Consider the following 16,957-nt stretch of genomic DNA (forward strand, 5'->3'; position numbering starts at 1 on the left):
GCTCTGGGATCTCTGTACATCGGCATTTCAACATAGAACCAAAGACTTGCTTGAAATAAGGATGCTTGGTAGCATAGATAATTGGATTCACGCAGCTATTAAAAAGCAAGATGGCGGCTGTCCACGGGATAGCAGGATCACTTGGTGGTATCATGAGCGAGACGCAATAAGGCGACGCGCAAAGACCAAACGCGCAGACGACAAACAACATATTTTTTGTAATTTCTACTTGGCGCCTGTTGAGCCGCTTCTTGACTGATTTGTTTGGTTCATGATGCGGTGTGCCGTTCGGTGACGATCGCTTCGTATTGGTGACCGACGTGTCGGAAGAATCGGACATCGTCATCGTTCTCATGTGACGTCGAGTATGGAGGAAGATCTTGATGTAGCAGACGACGACGATCACGAGAGGTACTGGATACAGAACAGCGGCTTGGAGCATGCTGTAGTAGTCGGACAACGGATGGGCCGTCTTGTGCGAGCATGTCTTATATTTGACAGCGTATCCGAGCTCGCCGAGTCCACACAGTGGCGGGATCAACGACACAGAGAAAGGAACTAACCAGCAGATGGTTAAAATAATAGCGTTGTTTCTTTTCGTATAGATGGCGCGATACGTTTTAAGCGGCCTAGTAATGATGATGTATCTATTAATGGCGATGGTTGCTAGGCTGTAGAGACTGCAGCCACCGCAGGTGTATAGAACCAGAGCAGCACCTGCACATACCCAGTCAGGTAACGGCCACCCACTGAAGCTCAACAACGCAACCGTGTTCCATGGCAGTACGCAGCAGGTCAGGAGGTCAGCCATCGCCAGATTGACCACGAACACATTGGTAATCGTTCTCAATTTCCTACTCAGTGCAACAGCCAGCATTGTCAGTCCATTGCCGGTGAAGCCCACGACGAAAGCGATGATGAAGATGACGGCGAGGATGATTCGCTGGACCGGATCGTTGAAAACAAAATTTCGACCGTCACTGCCAGCCGTCGTCGTCGCGGAAGTCGAGGTCCAAGACGAAGTCTGGTTCATCAAGACGTCAGCCATCGTACCAGTCTCCATTTTCTGCCAATTAATGAAAAGAGAGAGTGTCTTGTTACTATTCACATTGATACAATACTATACAATTATTAAAGATTCGGGTTAACAGTATATCGCCTGACAGCAAAATAATTTAATTGTCTCGGACGAACCATAGATTGAATAGAGACAGTGACACATGGCTTAACAAGCTCAACTTTCAACACACCAAGGGGAGAGGAGAGGAGCAGAATCTGTTACTCAAACGCAAACACACAAACGTACCTTTGATCTCTTTCGAAGTCCTTTATACGCACACACCTGTCATCGCAATGAGGACCCAAAACAAACTTTGCTCATTTATACCTTACTCAAGATCACCTGACGAAAATTTCATTCATAAATATACACAGAGTATACCAATATGCCTACTTAGAATATAAGTCTATACGCACCGTCATTTCATTACTCAGAGTAAACATAACAAACCTATTTAGAAAGTGACTAGACTGGCAACCATACAGGAAAAGGGAAAAGCAAGCTCATGGTTATGATTAAAACATATATTGTGACGTCACTGAGTTGACCTGATTATCATGACGCGACAGAAGATATCAGTCATGAATGGAGGAGTGAGTGAGTGGGCAGGAAGGGTTTATTGGAGACTGCTGCACACGAGGCGTTATTGCTGACGTAAGACTGCGCCAATGAATAATGCGTTCTCTGACGCGACATGTGAGATAGACTCGGTTATAACGCCTCGTGTTAATGATGATGATGATAATAATAATATTAACAACCACAATATTAATGATAATAATAATAATAACAATAATAATGATGATGTTAACAATAGGATGTTTATAGTGCCTTTTTCAGAGGATACAAGTCGCTATCCCTCAGTCAATCAACAAATTGAGAAGAATATTCGAGGTAAGTTGTCAGATGTTTTTGAAGAATTAATAGAAATGTGAAGTACTATTTCTTAGAAATACAGGGAGATTATTCCATATGTGTCGGGCAACAGATCGAAAGCATTTGAAGCCAGCCTGTTTTGGGGATTTTGGGAATGAGAAGGGAAGCACTTGATTTAGATCGGAGTGAATTATAATGTTCTCTCCTGCTGAAATAAGTAAGGAGATATTGAGGGAGAGTGGTTAAAATCGCTTTAAAAGTTTGAACAAGTACACAAAATGAATGCAAAACTAACTTGATAAGCAGGGTAGTTGGAGTGCTTGCGCATGCACTGTTTGCCTTCTTTAACATGTTTTAATAGCGTAAGAGATGACGCAATCGAAATGACATCTCGTGTACATAAGAAGGGTATGGAAATGTCAATAGCTGAAGGAATGTTTATTCATTAATTCAGTAGTAGCATATTTGGATGAAAAATGTTGTAAAGAGACTATTAGCGTAGTACAGTGCACAATTGCATGATTTACCGACAATGATACACATAAACAGATCAATATTGACGGGGTCATTTAAAGCATTATTTCAACGCCTTTTCTTTCAAATATAATGAGGGTTGTTACAAAATCTTAAATTAAAAAAAAAAAAATACACGGAAAATAGCTCAAGAATTTGAACAACAAACTTTAAATGAGACTCACGGATTTTACATCGGTCATATTTTGTTGGACTTTCGACAAACCGAAGTGAGCTTGGTTTTTTACTAGCATCTATGATATCTTGTCCATTTATTCATTTTCCAGATGTTAATAAATTCGTTTTCAATAAACTCTGACCCAGTCAGTACGTTTTGTGAGTTTAGTACATACATTGTATAAGTGTAGTGTGTGATTGTTATGTTAGCAAATTTACATAGGAAGTGATAACTTGATAAGGCAAGGTGTACTTTGGTCATTGTTTGTTACTCACTGTTTGCGTGTTTCATCTTATTTCATTATATCAGTATCCGTGTTATTGATTAAATAAGATTCAGACTTTGAGTAATCTCAAACTTCAGATTAAATAAATCACTTGTTTCATTTCTTAAAGATAATACAAACTTGCGAGGAATTGCATTGCATTGTTTATGGTTTCGCCGACCCTATCTTATCGAACTTACACGTACTTGGCTACACAGTTAAAATTTTAGTGAACATACATGTTGTTTAAAAGTTTAAACAACTTTAGATTAACGGGTGACCTGATCTAAGAGTTGTTTAAAATGTTAAGCAACTCGAGTTGTTTAAAGTTTAAACACTTAGTTGATCAACATTTTGAACAACTTGTTTAAAATCACAATTTAAACAACCGGTGATGTTTAAAACGGAGCTGTTGTTCAGTGGGGGTTGTTTACACCAACTGGGTTGTTTAAAAAGGAGCCGTTGTTAAATAATAATAATACTATTGGATTCTTATATAGCGCACGTACCGACCTTGCAAGGTCCTCAAGGCGCTCCAACTTAACCCGGCTATGCTAGGCTGCCAAAGGACATTAGTGCCGCGGCGGGACTCGAACCGTAGACCTTGTGATCGACAGTCCGGCGACGTTTCCACTCATCCACGACACCTCTACAGCTTAGTAGTCCATGATGTGAAACAAAGCTTTTAGCCAACGCGCACTTTACTGGCACGTGACACATGACGTCATATGTAAACAACACTGTCTAAAAGCTCTCGTGTAGTAAATATAGCAGTCATTAAATTTTAAACAGCGAATGTTTAACAAACTTACTTTCGTTACGAGCAACATTGTTTACAATTTGTTCAACTGTTGTTTAAGATAGTGTACAATTGTAAGTGAACATCACTTTTTTAAGCAGCGTTTTTACTGTGTACGATGATGTACATCCGATCTTGTTTTGGTTTTGCTTTGTGTATTTAAAAAAAAAAGATTTTTTTTTAATTTTTCTTCAGTATTATTAAACACAGTAGATTGTACATGTCTAGATTTCATTCAGATGCAGTCTCATACATGAAGATCGAGGAGTCACGGTGGATTAGATATCCACGTTTTAAAGGAATAGCATTTTATCTATTTATTCGAAACAGTTTATCGTTAGGTGATCATGTTCGCAGCCAAATGGTTGCATTTTTAATCAGTGAAAATGAAAATGTGTATACATTAGCGTAGACAAAAGGACATAATTCAAGGCATTAAAGACAATGTTATCATGCTAAAGATGCAAGTACTGTGTAAGCATGAGGGTCGCAGTAGGCAACAGTATCACATACATTTATGATGAATAATGTTCACATTATAGTGGAATCCAGTTAAAAATAGTGGTTTTAAAGCTTCAATCACTACTTTCGAGCGCGGATTTCTATTCCAAACAAAGTGACCCCAAAAGTGTCGTGGTCGAATGGATACGTCACCGGACTGTGGATCACAAGGTCCGCGGTTCGAGTCCCACCGCAAGAATTATTTCCTTAACATGCCACAGAGCGCCATAATGGCAGCCATATATAAAACCGGGGTAATAATTGTGGAGCGCAAGGAGTGTAAAGTCTCACAGACATGAGCGCTATACAAGAACCCACTATTATTATTAAAGGGGAAGTCCACCCTGAAATTAAGTTAGTTTTAATAGGAGGAGAAAAATGAGAGAAACAAGTCAGTGAAAGTTTGAGCAAATTCCGATTAAAAATAAGGAAGTTAGGATTTTTGAAGTTGTGATCAATCAAACACAAATCGGCAACTCTATGACGTATCATGCGAGCTCAACTTCCATTTGCTCAGTACTAAAAAAATCTAAAATTTTCATTTTCCCTCAAGAAAAATTTCAACCATACATGCATCCTAAATATAATAATTGCAAATATGTTTCTATACTCCCCCTGCAAGGAACAAATATATATTCCGTCATCAATAACGAAGAAAACATGATTTTATGGAATATTATGCACAAAGCAAATGAAGGAGAGCTCGTATAATAAGTCACAGAGTTGCCAATTTGTATTGATCACAACTTCAATAATTCATAACTGTCTTATTTTCATTCAGAATTTGCTCAAACTTTCACTCACCTGATTTTCTTATTATTCTGCCTCTATCGAAACAAACTTATTTTGGGGTGGACTTTCCCTTTAAGTATGACTCCACCAAAAGTGGATTTCTACTCCCCTGCACTAAGAGAGTATCTTCGAACATGATCATTACCACTACTTTCTATTCTGTGACCCATTATACCTAAATTAGTTGAGTTCCTAGTAAAAAAAGAAGCGAAAGAAGTAGAATATTGTTTTTCGGTTATGAAACTAATTAACAGGAACTTTTGTGGAGGGACTTTCATATCAAACCGGGAAAATTGCATAAGCATGTACTTGTGAAAGGAAATAGGATTCATAGCAAAATTATTTAATGACTTTTTGCACGAGTGTTTGTGGTTTCACTTTGATTATACTCTATTTTTAAAAAAATTAAAAAAGAATAATCGACCCAAATACCTTTCCCTCAATAAGTGAAAGAGTGAGGGTGTCGGATAACATAGTTCAACGAGTTTGCAAATGGTATAGCTGCTGCATTTGCCCAAATGCAAATACCGTAAGTTGTCTTACAACAAATTATCAAACTATAAATAAGTTTGGTTCATGATGCGGTGTGCTAAGCGGATATTACAGAATTATGGCGGACAATATTAAAGGTGATGAATTTACGAAGCCACATAAATTATCAATCGAACAACTGACATTGAGAGTAGTAGCATCTGTGAAGGCACACATAGTATCTATGACATGAAATTCATCCGTTTGCTTGGTTTTTTTCCTATTTACGAGGTGTGGAGATCTCAGCGCTGACAATGTTAAAAAGATAATAATGTTCACCTGAACAAGATAAGTTGCAAATGCATGAATATAGTCCATATCTACGAAAACGCTCCTTTCGCAAATTTGCCAAAAATGTGCCACCCATACACCCTCCTTAAAACCTTCTCTGTTCCTACGGTAATGCTGTTTATGCTGGTATACCTCGACCTGTCAATGCCGATACCCATGAATTATCTGAATCTCAGTAACTAATTAAATTTAAAAAAAAGTGATCTTACCGACTTTATTATCCTTCGAATCTCGTAAATTCAAATCACGATGTTAACCAAACCTTATAATGATGATCCTGAAATTCGTAAAGATGATCTTGAAAGTTCAACAAAAAATCAAACTTCCATCGATCCAACTTCTACCAATGGCACATACGACCTGTCTGAACCTACCCCGCGTCTATATTCAGGACGCGTATACCTTTTAGCGGTAATTCTATTTCACTATTTTTTCCGGTGACTCTGTCGGAGTGGTGTCTATTTTCTATATTTGGAAGATTTTCAATATTTTCATCTGAACTTTGATCGTGACGTGACCGTGACAATGTGAAAATGATTTTTTTTTCATTCCGACAGATTTTTAAAGAGAAGGTTGAGTTCTTGGAAGAGGTGAAAAATAATTTGTGAGCGTTATCATTCTTTTTATGCAAGTGTGGAAGAACATCAGATAAGACATGCTCCCTGAAAAGCATGGCTCTTCAAATGCCTTCATATTCTAAATATGTCATGTAACATCGTAAAACTCGGGGGTAGGATTTTTCGCCACGTGTTTGTGTAGTCCCATATACATCTTTCTGTGTACAGTGTTTGAATCTTACCAAGACTTGGCCAAATTTCTTATCATTTTGATGATTCTAGAACCTTGCAATACACACAAATTCTTATATGCTAGATGATCAACTTTTTCTGATCGATTCCACACCGATGCTTTCACAATGCAATCGCATGACCAGAACTCAACTTCATCTTTAAGAAATAACTATGCCTAATATAGATGAGCATGGGGCCCGGGCATGGGGTAATATATTCAGAAGTACGAGCAATTTTACCCGACTATACCATGTTATGTATGTTAACCAAACACCGCCCAAAAATGATTCGACAACTAATTGTCGTTATTCCCCCCCCCCAAAAAAAAGCCATTTTCAAACCCTTTCGTTATGAGGGAAGTTCTAAATATTGTCTTTCAAATGCCGTTGGAATTTAACCTTTTAATTTTTCGGACCTGAAAATGGGACATACATGCATAGTACCTTTAAGAAATTGCCCTTACATACGCCTATGGGCATTTCCAAGTTTTTTTTGATGTATTTTTCAAGTTGCTGTTAATTAAGCTTGGCCTAGATACTCTGGCATCCTGGTTTTTCATAGTGAGGTGTTAACAATTACTTTTTAACTTTAGAGTTCAATACGAGGCACCTCTAAACCGGAGGCATACCAGCGGCCTTTTGTAACCTTTGGAAGAGGATCCTGTTAGAGGTTTAATACCATTTCGGATGATTATTGTTCGGTTACGAGATTAATTGACCCGTTATTAGCTACAATAGTGTTGTGGCTGCAGACAACTGCGTATTATCATGAACCTTAGGTTCATGGTATTATTCGTTGGGAGAATCCGGGATTTGATTGCGTAGGCCTATTAGTTTGTAAGCTCAGGTTTTGTTTTCTTTTTCAAATGGTCTTTTCATCATTCCAGGTAGCAAGTAGCTTCCTGCATGACGTCATATCCGATGTTTTGTATAATCACGATAATAACAAGATATTTTACAAGGAGCCAAGAAAGAGGAGAATGGAGAGAGAGCATTGAGCCTCATTCTCATACCGATAATCCTTAAACGAAGAAGAAAAAAAAAGACACAGTCACCAAGTGAATCCCGCACAGCTCCATTCGAACAACAATACCCTTATAAATCATATGAAGAATTATAAAACGATTCCCAAATTACTACAGTTTTCTTGCAATTTATATTAGCTACTTTTAAGGAACTCTAAGAAAAAGGATTGAGGAGGACAATTAATGTGTTCGGATACTTTTTTCACTAAAACTGAAATTTATCAAAAGATCTGAGAGAAAGTAAACGGATGGAGACAGTTGAGTCGTGTCGCGATGCAGTTGTCCGGTGGCCCGGGGTAGTCTTCCTATAATTTTCTGAGATCACAAACAGATGCCTAATATAATCACATGTCTTCAGAAACACAAAGTCATACAAACACATGTATCAATTAGTACATTAACCGCACCTGTTATTTTTAGTTTGCCGCGGCGGTAGGCAAGGATTATGTTTAATTATATAATCGGTGCGACAGTCTTTGTTTAATAATGTAATTGGTGTGAGGTGTATTTGTTGTCACTATCATCTATGATGGGTCCAATCGTATAGTTACATATGCTACCATGACCTCTTAGCACCGGAAGTAGTTTGTCAAAGTGTTTCCGTTCAGGGTACCCAAAGCACTTTCCGTCCGGTGAGATTGGGTGAGCTAGCCTTTAAATGAAACAGGTTTTACATCTGATTATCAAGGGACCATACTGACGCCTGGTTTATCTTTTTGACATTAAAAGATAGACAACTCTGTCTAGCTTATAGTCCTATTTGCATGGTCATGTAATCTGACATGTTTGCGATTATTGCATGATTGTTATCGTGACAGCCACCCTCAATATCGGTCCCGAGTCATAAGCGACTCGGAACCACGCATGCCACTCAAAAATGTGACGGAGATGAAAGTGAACGTTTGTAATGGAAACAAAAAATATAGATATAAAATAGAGAGGGAGGAAGATAGTATGAGGGAAGAGTGAAAGAAAAAAGAGAGAGAGAGAGAGAGAGGGAGAGAGAGAGAGAGGGGGGGGGGGGGGACAGGGGGACGGGCGGGATGGAGCGGGAGAGAACTTTTATAGTTCATAGACAACAGACTCAAGGGAGATCTCTATAATATCAACTCCATGATATATAGCTGAACTTATGAACTTAACCATAACAAAACTAATTTGTTGACAACAACAAAATAAATTTAAACGACTGGTTTAATCGCAGATTGACCTCTGTAATTATTGCAGAGACAAATGCTTCAAAAGCCCTGATGCTTTGACAGCTTTGACCGCGCTGAAATAAAACGCCTCGTTATGTTTTTATATAGGTATTGTTCTTATTGGAGTATGCCCCGAAAGCCATTTGCTAGACTCAGTCACACCTTTGCGCATTGCTGCGTATTTATGGCAAGCCGTTTTAACATTTATTCCTATTTCTTGATATCAATAATTGAATTGTTGATATCTAGTAATGGTTTTCTGTTGTAAAGCAATGGTAACTCTCAATATCAAGAAATAGAAATAAATGTTCAAACGGCTTGCCATAAATACGCAGCAATACGCAAGCCAAATACGTAAACTTGTGACTGAGGCATAAGTTCTATTGCTTTGCATGGTTAGAACATTTTGTAACAGTAGAAATTTCTAGAGTTTAAGGGCTAAGTGCCCTTAGAACCCCCTTCCTAAAACAACTCCATCAACATCGAGTTGGTTTTCTACGTTTCCATAAGTGCCTACTTGCCGACTTTATGTCACACTAGGCGTGACATTCATGATAATTGTCCAATTGCAGTCATCCTTGACCACACATTATCATTTGAATGGGCATGTAAGTTCTCATCTCCGGTTCGCAGTATTAGTTTGTTACGGTATGTCACTGAAACAGCTCCCGTAAGATTTTTGTGCCAAAGTTGATTTTTTGTTTTTGTTGATTCATTGGGGTCCAAGCTATCAGAAATTGATGGGGTTCAAATTTTCCCGAAGACACCAAATTTCCCTATTGCGCGTTGTATAAGCCATTTTTTCCGCCCAATATGGACCCCCCCCCCCAGGAAATGAAGGAGGGGTCTGAAAATTTGAACCCCATCATTTTTGGCCAATTGGGACCCTTTTGAAGCCAAAACAGCATACAAATCAACTTTGGCAAAAAAAATCCTACGGGATTACATACCATACCGCACTATAAGGACACTGAATGTCTGAAACATGGTTTATGAAGGGTACATGAAAGGCTAATGGATTTGATCTGAGAGCTCTTAGTTGGCTTCTTAGCACTTTCATGAATCCTGTTCATATGAAAGGATATACATGGTGTAAATCTGAAAGAGGTCGTCAAAGGGACTTTCATTCTAAATGCAAAGACTTATCACTTTTAAAGTGCTATCCAATGGTTGACAGAAAAATTAGAAAGTAAAGGGAGAAGCACATGGTGATAGAGAGAGAGAGAGAGAGAGAGGTGTATCCCAAACAGAAGTGACGAATTTGCATGAGTCTTTTGCCAAATTGAATTACAAAACAATGTAATGCAGATTGTAACATTTACAATTTGTGATTACAGTCCTGTAACATAAAAGACATTAGAGTAGACTGTCACATGGCCAATGCTATCACCATTAATGGAACAGTGCAACCAAAAACGACTTCTATTAAACTATTGATCCCTTTGACATCAAGCATAACGCGAGTTTCATATTATGAACCTCGAAATTGGGTCATGTTTTTTAATAAATTCACCTCAATTTTAAATACAGACCCACTCATATTGCAGACTCACTCAAAACAGCATGGGGTGACATATTTCCAAACTTATCAACTTATACCACGTAGTAGGTCCATGCTTATACCATGGAGATCTCTTCTTATATCTCCATGCTTATACCTAGCTTCGTCGCACCGCCAACCGAATTCAAACCGACTCCAAGCCGAACATTCCTGGCCATTCGGGGTAATATATTACATGTTCGGTCTGGTGACGGTCTCATGAGTGTGGCAGTTGTATCAATTTAGACGGTATGTGTTTTCGAAGTCGTAGGCTAAATTGACCAATGATAAGTCAAATCAAGGCTGAGGAACTTGGTTACATTATCCTTTTGAAATACCGAGAATGGTAACCAAGCACAGCCATCACCTAAATTTAGAAGTTTGTGTTTCAAATACATGTACGTAGGTTACTTTAACCACGAATAAGTCATATTATTATTAGAGCTTAGGAAAATGGTTACATATCCTTTTAAAATTCTTAGGATGAATTATAACAACCTTTATCAGTAGGGTGTGATGAATTACCACTAAACGCAACTCTTTCCGCAAATGGTGGAAAGCCATGATTCATGTCACCAATTATTTATTTTCATTCATTATGCTTAAGTTTATCAACTTTTTATTTGACCCATGTCGTTGTGAAAGATTGTCAAACTATATGTTAAACACTGTGCACTGATCAGAAAACATAACCCCAAAGTTATGGATTTGACATCTTCATATCTAACTCAGCCAATCCAACGGCATAGTTATGTATACGTTGGAGAATAGGCCTTACTTAATTGACAGTTTTTTTAACAAAATGAATAAATAAAGGAGAATGAGGCCAAACCTGAGCTTTATTAAACGTAGCTTATTCTTACATTTCGGTTTATTGAATCAAAATTCATTGTTAAAACAGTCGGGAGACTGATACAAACAAAGATTACAAGTAACTTACTAAGTAAATCGTCTGAAATTTGGTCAAAATTTAACCTCAATATTCTTTGTTGCTCACTCTCAGAGTAAGTTGTGTTCGTGTGACATAAACCAAATGAGAATTATGAAATAAATAATAAGGAATATTCTAAGGTTTATAACTAATAGACGAACCAGCGAAGGTCACATTCAACAGGATAATATATGTAATGATGAACTGATGATAAACTATATAAAAATATAAACATATTCTTTGTTGCTCACTCTCAGAGTAAGTTGTGTTCGTGTGACATAAACCAAATGAGAATTATGAAATAAATAATAAGGAATATTCTAAGGTTTAGAACTAATAGATGAACCAGCGAAGGTCACATTCAACAGGATAATATATGTAATGATAAACTAATGATAAACTGAAATAATGGTATAAACAACGCATGAATGTCAATACCATTTTGTAACAACGTAAATCGGGCCCTTTCAATGTTCATGTCTTCATGATTGTAAAGTAAAGATCGCTGTATTTACCTGTTACGATGTTGAGAAGTGTTCCTCTCTACAGTCTAGAAGTATCAACTGCTTTATAATACTTTCAAACGATAACCACCACGATGTATATATGATGCAAAATAACGTTTGCAGTTATAGTTCACGGTTAATGGGCGTTTCGCATTATGAGCTAACACTGTAAACATTTCGCAGACAATTCATCAAACAGTATAGCTACTAAATCCATTGCACTCAGACGACTTGAGAACTCATGAAGAAGAGTTCCTTTCGTGGACTTTAAATTGAAATAATTGTCTCTCCGGTGAACTACACGTATGGGCTAAGATATATATTTCACCAAGCTGGTGTGCGTCTAGGTGTGTGCGTGGAGGTATGTTAATAAGAAACTGCGCTGATTGAAGTTTCGACTGAACAGAAGCAGACGAAGAGGAGACGAACTTCAACTTGTCCAATGTTTATCGATCGTTTCTGAATCACGACCCTCTCTCCTCGCAGTGAACGATTGTGTTTGTCAACTGGTGGGTTGAAGCGAACCTATTGTCATCCTAATATCATAACAATCACACACCTTTGGTGACCTGGCAGGTATACGTATGGCGGGCAGGCAGGTTGGTCCCAAACACCGTGCGATAAAGCTGAGTGGAGAATCTACAGTGAGTCTGCATATATACCAGAGTCTAGAGAAGACGAATAATACCTCAACAACTAGACCGACAACACCGAACACGTTATACCAAATGGCCAATAGTCGTTCAATTAGGAGTCGGTGTGGAGGTGGGGGGGGGGGGGGGGGCTGTAGTAGATTCTTTATACTCATTTAACACCATCTTGTGTAATCAGTTGCCTCGGCTGCTGAGGTAATTGTTTTAATAAAATGAAGAAGAAAAACCCCGGAAAGTTGCACATTTTTACGGGATGGTATGAATGGGGGGGGGGGGGGGGTTAAAGGTATAGGCCAGTTTTGGAAACGCCGCCCTCTCAAAAAATGAAATGGAAGCTCTTATTACCAATCATGCGAAAGAATATGTTTTGACTAATACGTGATGATACACATTTTGCTGGGAAACAGCCTACTAATCGATATATTTGGTACATTATCATATTGATCCGGCCTGTATAGATATCGCGAATACACTTCAACATTGAACATTTGGGCATATATTTCTGTTTTTTTTTTATGGTTATGATTCAAAGCATACAACTCCCAGTTTCTTGTTTACCAGGTCTAATTATCGTAGTATTTTTCAAACTAAAATAATAAAAGCTCACAAAATAACCAGGAATAATAACAGATTGTGCTCACGATCTGTGAAGCCCACAAACGTCATTGCCTTGATTATGCATGGGTCATTAGATTTATGGATCAGTAGGTAATTAAATCATTAGCATACCTCTCTCACTAATATTCATCATGCTCTCTGCACAGGGCAAAAACAAATCAAAATTCCGGAGAAAACACCATTAACCTTCATATTTTCTGCAGGCCTATTATTATGAGAAAAACAATATTTTGGTTCAAGTTGATAATGATCGTTTCAGTAATCAGGATAATGAGTTTGTTTATTCATGAACGGCATGCTTGGTATCAAAATAACGGAGTTATCACTAATAGTTCAAAGGGGGAGGGGTTAGGGGTGTTGGGGGTCCATAAAATCTTCAGACAACCACAATTGACGCCCTCTTTAATTGGCAAAGCTATACTGAAGGAAAAAACATGAATACAATTGTAGGAAAGGAAAAAGACAAAGCCCCCTACATTAGTCGCCTTGTACATGTAGTTATTTCTGCTTGTGAACTTTCAAATATGCTGGCAATGCAAAAAAAGCCCATTACAACTGTGGGAAAATGAATGTTTAGCACAATGCTGTAATAGTGTGTTCAATGTTGTATGTCCAAAAAAAACTCTGTGGACTTCGTACCTCTTCGGCTTTGAAAAATGTGCATTATCATGGATTTGCATTACTACCAGTAAATGAAATTAAAATTCGTATTGAATGTAATTACATATGACTCATATCCAGAAATATTTTGAATCCAACATTGCTCATAATAAATATATCATGTCCATTACGGAATTGGAGTACATGTTGCTGTGGATAGAGAGAGAGAAAGAGAGAGAGAGAGAGAGAGAGATAGAGAGAGAGAGAGAGAGAGAGAGAGAGAGAGAGAGAGAGAGAAGAAGAAGAAGAAGAAGAAGAAGAAGAAGAAGATGAAGAAGAAGAAGAAGAAGAAGAGAAGAGAGAGGGAGAGAGAGAGAGAGTGAGATAGAGAGAGATAGAGAGAGAGAGAGAGAGAGAGAGAGAGAGAGAAGAAGAAGAAACAGAAGCAGAAGAAGAAGAAGAAAGAGGGAGAGAAGGAGAGAGAGAGAGATACAGAGAAAGGGAGAGAGAGAGAGAGAGAGAAAGAGAGAGAGAAGGGGTGGGTTGACTTTTAAGCTCCACATTGTGAAATGAGGGCATATGTTTATGGCAAATCATTAATACTGACTCAAGATATAACGTTACGATTGTTTGAGGCTGTACAAATCTTGTAACGATACTATCATAACAGCGATTCTTCCTGAATATAATATGATAGAGATGATAGTAAAGCATATTATGTTTTCCATGTGACATCACAATGAAAATAAAACACAATGGTTATTATAATACAAAGGAGTTAGCCGGTGTTAGTGTAGTTTACATCCGATTGGTTCTAATAAATAAAGGCTTATAATTTCATTTAGCAATCTGTTTATAGGCCTAGAAATAATGCCCCCCCCCAAAGATCAATGCTCCCTATGGATGGATATTGACCACAAAACAGAAAGGAACTACATCGAGTCATGTGGCTGATAACATACTTATAATGAATGATACATTATACCACAATAAAGAATTACATTGACTAGAACAATCATGTATTGCTGAGTAAAGAGGATATGATGAAACCATTGAAATAAGGACATGGTTAATCCAATAAATAATCTCAACGTGATCGCAAGAAGTTTCGAGAAATCGACGCGAAGCAATAGCCTTGAGCGTCACGTCTTAAGTACTACTTGTAGCTACTTGCTCCCTCTATATAGACAACAATGCCTAATCGGTGACCATTAGTACCCCATGATCCCCTTTTTTCTTATGTTAAAGGCCCACTGCACTACTTGTAGCTACTTGCGCCCTCTATATAACAAACAATGCCTAATCGGTGCCCATTGGTCCCCCATGATCGTCTTTTTCTTATGTTAACTGAGAGCTGAGTTGATGAGATAACCACCTGTCCAGTGACCTTGCAGGGCAGTCTAATCCCTCATGTAAACTACGGCAGATAAGCTTTAATTGAGAGCTGACTTCGTGAGATAACCACCTATTAGTGACCACTCTGGGTGGTCTAATCCCTCCAAGCCAAAACTAGTACAGACTGCCTTTGAAATGTGCAAACATACTGACAATGACAGTTACGTAAACTGAACATGATTTTTTTTTGATAGCTAATGAAATATAGTATTACAATTTCCTGTATGTTTATTTCTTGAAAGTCTTTCCGATCGTCCTATGGTGATGCGCCATTGTGCATGCATTAATCGTTGTTAGGTCTGGCAATCCTCATTAAAGAGACAATACGGTTGTTTTATCTCTAACGCTTGGTTCGATGCAAATAGGTCAAAAATGTCCCACAGCTTACTAATAATTAAGTCAAATTTACAGATACACGTAAATCTAAATTATTTTATTTCTATTTCTACAATATTCTAGAACAGTCAAACCTGTCTATTACGTCCACCACAGTAAAACAAAAATCCGCGCAGATATTCCCCTCGAGAGAGGGCTTATATGCATGACCACTAATAGGCAGGTGGTCTTCACGGAGGTGGCCACTAAGATAGGTTTGACTGTATACTTTATAGAGTAAGGCCTATGTCATGTATAGTATGTGATCAATGGTTGATAATGACAATGGGGCTATATAATGATCAAAGGAAATGCATGTACATGGCTTCCTGTTCTGCCATCCTACAAAAGTTTATCAAAATAGGATGAACGCTTCCAAAAGATACATTTATAGCATTAATCAGCATTCCGGCTGGTTAAACGTGTCCCTTCTTAGAGGTTGTACAGCTGATAGAGATCAAAATGAATAAATGTTTGTCTTATATAAACAAACATTCCGGAATACAAATGAATCACACGACAACTTAAGATAATTAAAAATGTAGCTAAACTACGTCTAGACATGTTCAGCTCAGACATATTGTGTAATCATAATAATATTATTGGTTTGTATAGTGTTTAATTACACCGACGATGTCTCTAAGCACGTTACAGATTACCCGGTCATATGACTCACTTCAAATATATGCACATTCCCCACTCCCTCACAATGGCACAAGTTCAGCTATTATCACGATGAGGGGCGTGGCTTTATGAGACACATAATATACGGAATATCGAAGTAACCAGATACAAATACAATATACTGTACTGAGGTGGGAGGGGCTAAACCATCGTATTATCAATATATGTCCCTTTCCCTTTCCAATTCCCCCTTCTTCTGCCATTCAATTAGATGGGGGGGGGGGGGGGGGGTACATGCCCCAGTGTTCATGTACACGTACCTAAAGCACTCTGCTTGTTTGAATCACGTGTATACTCACACCATGCATTTACCAATGTGGATGCAACATTGTCATTTAACCATAATAGGATGCGTTTTCAACAAACACACAGGCACAGAAATCGTAAAATAAAACAGGACAAGCTTGTCATTTACTGACCACCAAAAACAACAAAAATTCTAAAAAATTCCCATAAATCGCGACAATATTACTATGGAACTCTCAGCAGGAAATTGACCGAGGATGCCACCCCCTTCATCCCCACCCTCATCGATGCCCTGTGCACCATGAGTTGCCTAACGTAGGTAATGAATGACGTCATGACTAAGATAACAGTTTTTCCTGATGATTTTGCACATTTTCTCATACTTTTAGGGGTCATATTTTGCTCACTGCATGGAAATAGATTGGACATTTTATCTCCGCTTCCACAGAGGTAGATTTTGTGTATGTTTGGCGCTAGAAGGACGTGGAACCATATTATTTTACGCAGGGTTATCACTACTTTGGCTCCAAAGAGAGTTTCTTAATATTTGTAACCAAGTTTGGCAAAAAACCCTTAATCTAATTTCAGG

The 16,957-nt window shown here is 38.1% G+C and overlaps 1 protein-coding gene across 2 annotated transcripts in view; it reads right to left on the reverse strand.

Moving 5' to 3' along the window:
- Positions 1–12,449, reverse strand: part of LOC100890403 (alpha-1D adrenergic receptor-like) — a 13,403-nt gene extending 954 nt beyond the window's left edge. The window contains exons 1-2 of one of the 2 annotated variants that reach the window (XM_030990873.1): positions 11,807–12,449; positions 1–1,066 (exon numbers count right to left, since the gene is read on the reverse strand). The exon at positions 1–1,066 is cut by the window's left edge and continues 954 nt beyond it. In XM_030990873.1, coding sequence (XP_030846733.1) covers positions 1–1,063 — 1,063 coding nt within the window. In that variant the 5' untranslated portion in view covers positions 1,064–1,066; positions 11,807–12,449. Of the gene's footprint in view, positions 1,067–6,015; positions 6,366–11,806 lie in introns of those variants that run through there. The other variant, XM_030990875.1, reaches the window with a different exon arrangement.
- Between the last annotated feature and the right edge of the window lie 4,508 nt (positions 12,450–16,957).

The sequence above is a fragment of the Strongylocentrotus purpuratus genome, unplaced genomic scaffold (genome assembly GCF_000002235.5).
Source record: "Strongylocentrotus purpuratus isolate Spur 01 unplaced genomic scaffold, Spur_5.0 spur5_scaffold_19, whole genome shotgun sequence".
NCBI lineage: Eukaryota > Metazoa > Echinodermata > Echinoidea > Camarodonta > Strongylocentrotidae > Strongylocentrotus > Strongylocentrotus purpuratus.